General features: G+C 42.1%; 1 protein-coding gene across 1 annotated transcript in view; it reads right to left on the bottom strand.

The window, feature by feature from the left end:
- Positions 1 to 1,664: 1,664 nt before the first annotated feature.
- fam180a (family with sequence similarity 180 member A) overlaps positions 1,665 to 11,408 on the bottom strand; it is a gene marked incomplete at its 3' end in the record, with an annotated part of 11,617 nt that continues 1,873 nt past the window's right edge. The window contains exons 2-3 of the mRNA XM_080754127.1: positions 2,705 to 2,802; positions 1,665 to 1,994 (exon numbers count right to left, since the gene is read on the bottom strand). Coding sequence (XP_080610253.1) covers positions 1,665 to 1,994; positions 2,705 to 2,802 — 428 coding nt within the window. The remainder of the gene's footprint in view (positions 1,995 to 2,704; positions 2,803 to 11,408) is intronic.

Raw genomic sequence — 11,408 nt, 5'->3', positions numbered from 1 at the left:
TTATTTTGTGGGGTCCCCAGATGATTAACTTAATGTGAAACATTGTTTTCTCACTCAACAGTAAACAAACCAACATAACTTTTAAGTGTATAGAGGGCATCTGCACATTTCTTAAGTGAGAATTTAAAGACTTTTTAATACCTCTAAAATGACAAATTAAACATTGGCCAAATTGTCAAATATTAGAGGCAGAAATTGTGGCGTTGTGAGCATGTAGATCTGCTATTTTCACAATAGAACAGTGTTATACAAAATGTAATGCCTCAACTCTTAGTGCTCGTCAGGGTGGCGTGTCCCCAGTTCAAATATGATTATTTGGTGGGTCGCAGCCTGAAAAGGTTGAGAACCACTGGTCTAAACATGAAGTGGAGTCAAAAGTAGTGAGTAGTTAAGTGAAAGTCATAAATATCCAAAAAATACAAACACTCACGTAAAGTACAGGTATACTCAAAAAATATACTTAAGTACACTACACAAGTAAATGTACTTCATTACCGTCCGTGTCCACTACTGGTGGTAATCCCAGATCAAAGACTTAACTCTGTTAAAGCCAACTCTGCTCTATCTTTAGCTTATTAATATTTATATATTATGTTAGACTAAGCTATGGCTCGTGGCTCATAGCTCTCATCAGCTCATTCACAAGCTCCATATCCCCAGGCCAGTCAACCAACCAAAGCTGAGAGACATTAATGACATGAGCTGTGAATTTTTCAGGAGGTGAGAGCCATGTGCCAAGTGGCTCACCGCCTGTGAGATGTTCCAAATTGTGCCTGCCAGCCAAACAATCTGGCTCACGGGGTTTGTCTTACACAGTATAAATTAGGCTTTCAGAATTCATCTGCATCTACTGTTGGTGATTGCAGGAACATCGGCTGCTATGATCCTCATGTTTGGCTGATGTCACGTTGAGACTAATGTTTCTGCGTAACACACACACTCACACTCACACTCGCACACACACACACACACACAACGCACGCACACAAGTGCACGCAGCCATGCACACATTCATTTTAACCTGTAAATAAAATATCCGTTATACAATTCAGGAGTTTTTCATTCACAAATCACAGAGCTGAGAAACCTTTGTGATGGGCAAATATTTAATGGCACCAAAAGGAATTAGATGGGATCTAATGGCTATATGCAATACAAAGGAAGGAAGTTTGAGTGTCCGAGTAACATACTGCTTGTTGATCAGAGTCAAACGTCACTGAAATAAATGGCATAACATAACAATATAATACTGTGCTAAATCGTAAATCACTTACAACATATACGTACTGTATATCATATCGTCACTGGCGGGCAGAAACCTCGTATCTCCCAAGTTTCAAATGTGTAATTTTTTTCGCAAAGTAAAGCACTGCTTCATCATACAAGGCCATCGCACAAAAGTAGTGAAAACAGCTGATCTACAAGCACACAACGCCTTGCTTGTAGATCGGCTGTTTTCACTAGTTTAAATCATTTTAAAAATGACAAATACAAAACAAACGGATTTGGACATACAAGGTTTCCACCCGACAACAACGATATATTAGCATGGGTTCACATAAAAAAATAAACGCACCCTAATAACTGACCATGCACTCCAGTTCACTGTCATTAAGCCCAGAGGGCAAGTCACAGTCCACCAAGTTACATCTCACAATTTGTCCTCAGGAGGGCGCAAGATCCTTCTGAACGGCTTTGAACAGCTGCAGCAGGGCATCAGTCCACACTTCCCTCTGGTGCTCGTTGCTGATATGAGACAGTGTCTGAGCAGCGTACACCATGGTCAACACCGTCCTCTCAAAGTCCTGCCTGTCCAGTGGCGCTGGCCGCTGGCCGAGGGCGGCCGTCAGACGCCTGATCTCGGACAGCTTCTTGGGGAGGATGTCCTCACAGATGACCTCTAGCTTGTCGACCTTCCTGAGCGAAGCCAGCTCCTCGTCTGGGATCAGCATGGGCTGGTTCTCGCCTTCGATCTGCAGGCCGGCCAGCAGGATCTGAGAGAAAGCATCCAATGAAAATGTTTCTGTTCTTGAACTAAAAAGTGTTTCCATAAGGAACGAAAAGCAAGTTCAAAACAGTTATGCACATCCTGCCCTTTGAAGGCAAGTGCGGGACCCAAAACGAACACAGATAAAAGGCACAAGATGGTCCGCACACAGCTCCCTTAAGCGAAATGTATTAGTACATCCAAAAAGGGTAGCATTTTGAGAATAAACTGTTAGAAACACTAAATAGAAACAGACACGGCACCTCATGATCCTGGTGTGTCAAAACCTCATTGAATATTACAAATCCATACTGTACATACAGTACACAAACATGTGGATCTCTCAGTACACAAGAAAAAAAACATCAGGCCAATAATCACCATACCTTCATTGTTATTGTAGAGGTGCCACTGAAATAAATTAAAATAGGATGTCCCCTTCATATTATGAAATAGGAATCTACAATATCCAGCCCATAGAGAAAACAAGATAGGAGGAAAAGATAATTTAGCATTGCTGCTAATTCGTGGATTGTAGTGGTACTGTATGTGACGGTGTTCTCGTTGCTGTTTCTCAGCAGCAAACTTCAACTTCAAGATGATTGACCACAAGAAAGTAGGATTGACTTGGCCAGGAGCATCATACTGTATTTCCTTAGCTGGAGCTGGAGTTGAAATGAGTTTCTTTAATAATATTATTGCTATGTCTAAACTGACCTCAAAAAGCAGGTTGACATCCTCCACTGAAGTCTGGAATGTGGGGTTGACCAATGAATGTGTCCCACGCTTTATCCAATAGGCCGACGGATACAATGCTACGGGAGAGAGGAAAAGAGACATGGCATTAGAGGACATTCCTCGCATTGTAGCAAATTTATGCAACTTACCCAGTGAGTCCTGTGTGTGGGTGGGCTAGTGGCCGAACAAACACAGATGTATTACTATTAAAATCTATGCAGGTTAGACAGAATGTGACTCCTGGTGTTCCGATGGTAATTGGGTTTCAAGTCAACTATGGCATTTGTAGAAGCCTTGAGCCTGTGGGGTCACCAGGGGTTAGTCATCCTTGCCTTAAAAACGTGCAGTTGCTGTGCTAAACGTGTGTAATTTCAAAGTGTTAGGGCAGTGCTTTTCAAACCTTTTAAAATTTTCATGTAAAGGACCCCCAAACTGACACTTATGAGCCCGCAGACCCCCATTTGAAAATATATGCCAGGGACCGTCATATTAGAATACATTTTTAGGGCTCTAGCAGTGATTTTCAACCATTTTCATTTCAGGGACCCCCAGTTTGACATGCATTAGGATTCAAACCCCCATTTAATGGCATTTCTATCTCTGAGATCCCAATTTATATTATAAAATCAATGTTAATTTAACTCTGAGAGTACACTCTCTGAGTTACATACCCATAAGGGTCCATTTGGTTAACTATCATTTAGCTGGGGGCCCCCTGGAACTCCTTCAAGGACCCCTGGGGGTCCCCGGACCCCACTTTAAGAACAAATGTGTTAGGGCATATACAGGTGATACCAGGGTCCTCCTAAGCTCAGGTGTCTGTCTGGGACTGACACTAATAAAACTCCATATCACCTTAGTGGAAACAGTTGCTGCTGGCAGCCCTACCTAAGCTAAGCGTTAGCACAATTTCTCTGTGGTTGGGGGTCATATGGTCACATACTGTATTTTAGAGAGGTATGTTATTTCTTTGGTATTTCTAGGGATAGTTATTCGTTAATTGGAATTTCTTGGGCAATAACACAAAATAACGATAACCTTAACCACAACCACATGAACCCTAGTGTCCCTAACCTGGAATGCCATAATAGGAAATAGGAAAGAGAGAGAGAGAGAGAGAGAGAGAGAGAGAGAGAGAGAGAGAGAGAGAGAGATTTGGGGTAGAGGGGAAAATAGGAGGGGGCCAAGTATAGACCCCCGGGGGACCCCGTTCAATAAAATATAGAGGGTTATGGAAGTGGTTAAAAGAATTGTGACAAAGTGACAAATTCCTTTTTAGTTATTAAGTAAATTATAGGCTGTAGCCTACAAGAATGTTTCAGCCTTTGCCTATTCCAAGAAATTCCTTTTGAACATTCTTCAGTCGAATGTCTTCAAATAGAAAGTTAAACATACCAAGTGTCCTTAAGAGGTCATGGTTTTATCGAAAGGAATGATTCATGAACCAGTCCTTCTTTGCTTCCCGTCTTTTTCATTTATTAAACATTGACAGTCAACAGAGATTCCCACTAGGAATGGAATGTGTTGGACATGTCACGGGTAACGTTCAAACAAGGATGGAAGTAGCCAAATTGGTATAGTCTGAGCAGTCCCTGAAGTACTGGACACAAACAAACACACTTATAATGTTTTAATAATGCTTCAAATTCCATCAAGCAGAAAGGTCACACAAGAACAGAACAGTGAATGCATTTACTCAACTGCATTACTGTATAAAGTTGACGGTTTATATTGCAGTTGAACTATTCAACACCCCACTTTAAGTATGCTGGTTAAGAGTTAAGACTCTTTCTAGCACCAATTTGTCAAGAAGAGCCACTGGAAAACAGCAGTGTTGTGAAATGAAAGAGGGTTCTCTGTATAATGTATTGATGTTAAAGTTTCCCTCGAGTTTCTCCATTTGTTCCAACTACATTTTCCAACAGTACTAATGTAATTGGCTCGTTGGCTCCCTGTGTGATGCTTGCCAATGGAAATGAAGACAAACACAGGCGGTGTCCCTGCATCCCAGGGCAACCCGGGATGTCTGTGTTTGGTTCTGTTGTGAATCAGCAGCCTTTTATATCGGGCCTTGCTGTAGGCGGAAATGGACTTGAGATATACAAATGTAAGCGAGATTGCACAGTAAAAATCCAGAGGGTTAGTATAACATTTTAACTGTAAGGGGTCATTGACACACTGACATTTTACTGTGTATAATTATATTCTCTGAATACAAATAAGATAATCCTACTAAAATGACATTTATACTACCCTCCGAGTCACCCTGCAGGACTGGCAGCTATTGCCAAATGCTCTGGCTCCCTGGCCTCCTCACTGGATGACTGCCACCCCTCAGGTCTGTCTACTTCCACCTCCATTTAGTTTATCTGGCCACCATAGAAAACCTGCACAGAACCTCTGCCACTGTTGCGATGGTACAAGCCCTGCACATTGATATATAGCGGTATAACCTACAGGGCATTGCCACAAGTTGCTTCGTTGGTTGGTCAGTCGTCTGACTCCTCTCACCCTAATGGTAAATGGTGCATTTATATAGCGCCTTTATCCAAGGTGCTTTACAGAGATTGTGCATTACATTCACCCATTCACACACACATTCATACACCGATGGCGGAGGAAACCATGCAAGGCACCAACCTTCTCACCGGGAGCAACTATGGGTTCAGATTCTTGCTCAAGGACTCTTCGACACTAACTCTGGAGGAGCCCGGGATCGAACTGGGAACCCTTCAGGAACCCTCCATGTTCTAAGATGGCAACTCTACCCCTGAGCTACTGCCGCCCCTAAGCCCTGATGATATGTAATGTAATTGCTTGCACATCTTATCTCATGAGTTAAGATTTATGATCCTCGCTGAGTGAGTGACTCCAGCTTGCATGATCGGCAGCTCTGGAATGTATACCGCCTAAGAAACCACAGCTGTACTGGCGCGTGATCGACATGAACAAAAAGGGCATCGTGTTTTTCTTCAAAAACTGTGCCCCCGTGTACAGTACACCAGTGGTTCCCACACTGACCCAAAAGAGAAATTACACATTTTCCCGGGACCCAAACTAGTGAAAACAGCAGATCTACAAGCTCACAACGCGCCGCGGCCGCGTTGTGAGCTTGTAGATCGGCTATTTTCACTACTTCTTAAACATTTGTTTTCTAATTTATGGAAATTCTTAGTTCTTAATAAAATTACTTAGCGAAATCATTACTTTTTTTAATTCGTAAAATCTTAGCTTTTTGGGGAATGATTTTGGAAAATGTTTTGAAATAATAATAATAATAAATCAAAACAATACATTTTAGAAACAAGAAAGTAAGCCACCCATAAAAATGTGTCTGTGACCCACAAATGAGCACCCGACCCACGCTATACACTAATATTGATGGTACAGTGCAGTATGTTCACGGCGAGTGGGAGACGCATGATGCATGGAAATGACAGCTTGCGAGGCGTTGCTGTGACAATTAGATCTCTGTGTGTGGCCATTGTATTTCCTCTCAGAATTAATCATTCCAGTGGATGCATTCTGTGGCAACAGTTTACGCAGTCATGTATTCATGTGCGGAAGAGTTGATAGTGTACTGTAGGGTTACTTGTCACAACACCAAATGTACAGTATTACGAGAACTGTAAAGGTTTAATGATATTTTGGTTGTATTGATATATATGAGGCACTCATAGTTTTGCTGTAATGATTCTTTGGGGTATTTTGGTACATACAGCAGAGATTTGTTTAACCTTAAGGAGGACTAAAGTATTTCAATGTAAACGCTCCGCCATAGTGTCTGCTAGCTGTAGCAGTATTTTAGCTGCCAAGTTTTCCTATCAAGCTTGGCATCACATTCCCTACAGTAGGCCAGGGGAATGGTATGTATTTGGGCTATGCCCAAACCCAGTAATAATCGTATATCACCAGTGACAGATGCCGAGCTTTGAAGGCTTATTTGTAATTGAGGAACCATAGAAACGTTGTTATTATTATAATACATTATTTAATTATCTATATATCTACTAGTATATAGGGCTTAAGTGGTTAAGGCAGAGGAGGACACACCGTGTACTATAAGTAGGATATGGTAATAATACAAAAAAAAAATAAGTATATCTTTGATTTTCCACACCATAATTATAATTGCTTCAGTTCTGTATTCACTGCTTACACAGTATAACCACCAAACAACAACAACATATAAACAGTTCTTTAAAGTTTAAAGGACCATATCGTTATCATTGCAAGTTTATTCTACTGACTACAATTTGTGTATATTATACAACTTACTGTACTGGCAACATTTTCTCAAAGCATACCACAACGTGTTTAGATTGTGGAATAATTACCTTATTATTAAATAAAAACTTTCATTTTAAATTGACCTAAAAATAGAGTTTAGACTTTTCAAAGCAATCTGCAACTTCAAATACAGTATGCGTAATGATAAAGTAACTTTTCAAAACTTGAAAACATAAAGCCTCATCTTCCCTTCAAACCACCCATTTCCCTTGAAATAATTCAATAAGGTTATCTGACAATTCTAGGTTTTAGAAATTAATCTAAGCTTCATGACTGCGTCTAGACATTTCCCCTGACAGTCCCAAACCGAAAGCCGTAAATCTCATGATGATCTCAAAATGTCTTAATAATGATGGAAGAACTAACAGTACGCCAACTCAAGGACAGGTGTTTAGCCAGACAGCTGCAGGAAAAACACTCGTTATCTCTCAATCAAGAAGTCATTTGGGAACCTCCCTTTGGTTAGGTTAGCTATACGATGTGGAACGGGTCAAGGCCTGACCCCATTGTAGTCACTGCAGCCGCATTGACAATTTATCCATTATCCAAAGGACATAGGCTGTCAACTTCACAATCTGGTTAGCTTCATCTTCCCATACAGGACGGTTATACAGGCAACATCGTGGCAAGGGCAATGACTCACATCTCATTTACAATCAACCAACCAGTTTGTTTTGATGATGCAATCTATATTATTTATCTTTTTATCTTCCAAAACATGGGCGTGCACGCACGCACATGCATTGACATTGTATTGACTTACATTTGGTATCCTTATATCCTAACCGATAGGCCTACGTGCATCGCCTATTGTCTAACCTGAACTTATGAAACTGGAGTAAAATGAAATTAGGGACCATATTTTGCAACCAATTCGACACCTCAATAAACTGGTTGGATCTCCAAAAGCGACCCAAAATGCGGCCTGTATCATGAACACACACAGGCAGGACAGCACTGCACCCCCTGCGATGCACATTAGAATGGACGACACTATCATCCACCAACTGTACTGACCAGACCCTACTCCCACCTGGCACCTGTACAAAGCAGGCATCACTGTAAGGATCATGTTCTTTGATTTCTCCAGCGCATTCAACAGGCACTTACATAGACATCAAAGGGGGCTTGAGCCCCTGCCCTTTTACCCGTCTTTAAGAAACTGCCCTCTCCATACCATGAACGGGGGCATTTGCCATAAGGCCGATTCTTGCAAAACACATTTTTGGACACTGCTCCTACAAATTTTGCCCTAAAATCACACAAATCGGTACACAGTATGTCTAGACTCATGTCATCAACATGGATCTGTACCATATAGCGCCACAATCAGGCAGATTTTTTCAAACACATTTGTGGACACTGCTCCTACAGATTTTGCCCTAAAATCACGCAAATCGGTACACAGTATGTCTACAGTCAAGTCATCAACATGGATCTGTCCCATTTAGCGCCACCATCAGGCAGATTTTTACATGCGACCTGATGGTCGCTTATCTCCCGATTAGGGAGTCTTACTGGTACGTGTCTTGCTCAAGGACACATCGAGCCAGTAGGAGCCAGGGATCGAAACGGGAACCTTCCAATTCCCAAGGGGACAAATTGAAACTTAGAAAGCTTCATGCCATCACGGACAACCCTCCGCACGCCTCTATAGCTATAAGCATGAGGAGCAATGTCAGCAACAGACCGATCCATCTGCGCTGTTCCAAGGATCCCTGGACCCTGAGATTGTTTCTGCTGGCGGCCATCAGGTCTCTCCACTGGTTGTCCCTCATGTACAAAACACCACATGTTGTAGGTCTTGTGGTTTATTTGTATTCTTTTTTTGATGCCTCTTGTGCCTTTTCGTGTTGTTCCCTGCTTGTTTTTGTACCTTGTTTTCAGTTTAGTTTAGTTTTTTTGTACTGTGCCTTGTCCTACGTTCACTACTGTGTATTCTGTTCTACAGTGTCTTCAGACACACACACACACACACACACACACACACACACACACACACACACACACACACACACACACACACACACACACACACACACACACACACACACACACACACACACACACACACACCTTTCACTTCTACAATGTGCTTATCCACACTTTCTGTAAAAGTACGTAGGCCAGTGCTCCGTCATGCACCCAGTGATTTAGCATTGTATCTGTTGGAAATCACCCTTCAAATCCTTTCGCTCAAATCCCCTTTCCCCTGTCACAGGTTTATCGTCATGTGACTAATCCAGAAATTTAAATCATTCCTTTTTTTTGGTTGTGCAAATCCCTGTATCGTATTCTTCGAGGCAAGGAATGCAGGTTTCCAAGGGACCGAGTCTGAATGTTTGTCGGAGACTTTCAGCCTGCACTGCTAAATCTAGAACATATGAGGACCCCATAGAACTGGATCCAATAATCAGAAGCTTGTTGTTTTTAGCAGTGCGTATTGTAACCATTTAAAGCTGCACTCTGTAACTTCCATAGCGTCGTCGTCGGGTGGAAACCTTCTATGTCCAAAACCGTCTGTCTTGGATTTATCATTTTAAAAATGATTAAGGGGGCGCCCGCTGGCCTACTGGTCCGGGTGCATACCACATAGGCATTGATGCCTGGCGGAGTCGCCGGTTCGATTCCCGATCCCGACGGCCTTTGCTGCATGTCACTCCCCGTCTCTCCCCCCGTCTACTGTCCTATCAATAAAGGCATAAAAGCCCAAAAACAAATCTAAAAAAGAATGTTTAGAATAATGAAAATAGCTGATCTACAAGCATGCAAGGCGTTGTGTGCTTGTAGATCCGCTATTTTCACTAGTTTTGTGCGACGGTCTTGTATGATGAAACAGGGCTTTACTTTACGAAAAAAAAAAAACATACAAATTTGAATACAACAGTGACGATAGGCTATCTGCGATTCGAACCCTGGTCCCCCGCACAAGTGCGTTAAAAGTGGTGTGAAATACATACAGTATAATACTGTATATACAGTATGGCAAAATCACGCTCTTTCGAACGACCATCATTTCGACCGGAGGGTTAGGGACTCACTCCACGGAGGTTAGGGTTAGGGTGAGGGTTAGAGTCAGGTGTCGAATAGATGACATGTAGTAACAGCGACACGCTCCCGTAGAGTATGAGGGCAGGCAGGCACACACACCCACACACACCCACACACACACACACACACACACACACACACACACACACACACACACACACACACACACACACACACACACACACACACACTCTCTCTCAGAGCAGTGTGTAATATATTATTAAAGCTATTCAACATTAATCTTCGTGCGATTGTTTATCTCCATCTAGTATCACCCCTGGCGGCCTGTAGAATACACAAACAAGCATTAACGTCGTGTCGTCTTCTCTGTATGAACGCAGGCCATTACAGCAGCACAGTTATGCTCCTGAGACCACATTGTATACACAAATCAGTGAATCCCTACCTGTTTTAACTCTAAACAAAGCACCGGTGGCTCAGGCCACAACATACAGGAGTGCTGTATGGCAGGGATTCCCAAACTTTTTTGTCTCAGGGCATCCCATGAATAGTTTGTTTTAATCCGAGGCACCCCTACATTATAATTTTCACTCCCAGCTCCTTATATTTATAGCATATTGTCCGTGTGGGTGGAAACCTTGTATGTCCAAAACCATTTGTTTAGTATTTATCATCTATAAAATGTACTAAACTAGTAGTGAAAACAGCAGATCTACAAGCACACAACATCGCGAGGCGTTGTGTGCTTGTAGATCAGCTGTTTTCACTAGTTTTGTGTGACAGTCTTGTATGATGAAGCAGGGCTTTGCTTTACCAAAAGACGTACACATTTGAAACTTGGAGATATGAGGTTTCTGCCCGACAGTGGCGATATTTTAGTGATTATGTTGCGAGGAAAACATTGAGATAATAGCCATTTTGGTTAGAACTGACTGAAAATAACTTTGTACTTCAAGTTTAAAATGATACTAAATATTTGTCCAAGTGTCCAAATGAATTCCAAATATTATCAAATGATCTCGCGGCACCCCTGGACTACCGTCACGGCACCCCAGGGTGCCCCGTCACCCACTTTGAAAACCCCTGCTGTATGGTACTGTATGTGTGGAAGTAGAGAGAATGGACAAACACCTCATGACCTCAGTGGTGTTCCTCCTTTTTTTGCGATAGTATTTTCTTTCATTCAGAACGGAAAAATAACAACCGCGGCCATCTGTGCTTTTGTAACGGCAGAGAGGGCCTGTTTTAAACATGATTATGAACATGATTTAAAAGTTAGATTAGGAGATACATGCACTTTTGTGAATCTCATAACACTGGCCTCTATGAGGGAACCGCACTTCCCAGTCACGTGATCTCCCGTTGCATTTTGGGAATTGGA

This window comes from Nannobrachium achirus (assembly GCF_963921795.1).
Source record: "Nannobrachium achirus genome assembly, chromosome: 23".
NCBI classification, from domain to species: domain Eukaryota; kingdom Metazoa; phylum Chordata; class Actinopteri; order Myctophiformes; family Myctophidae; genus Nannobrachium; species Nannobrachium achirus.
Note: the sequence above shows the minus strand (reverse complement) of the source record. Positions and strands in the feature narration are given on the sequence as shown.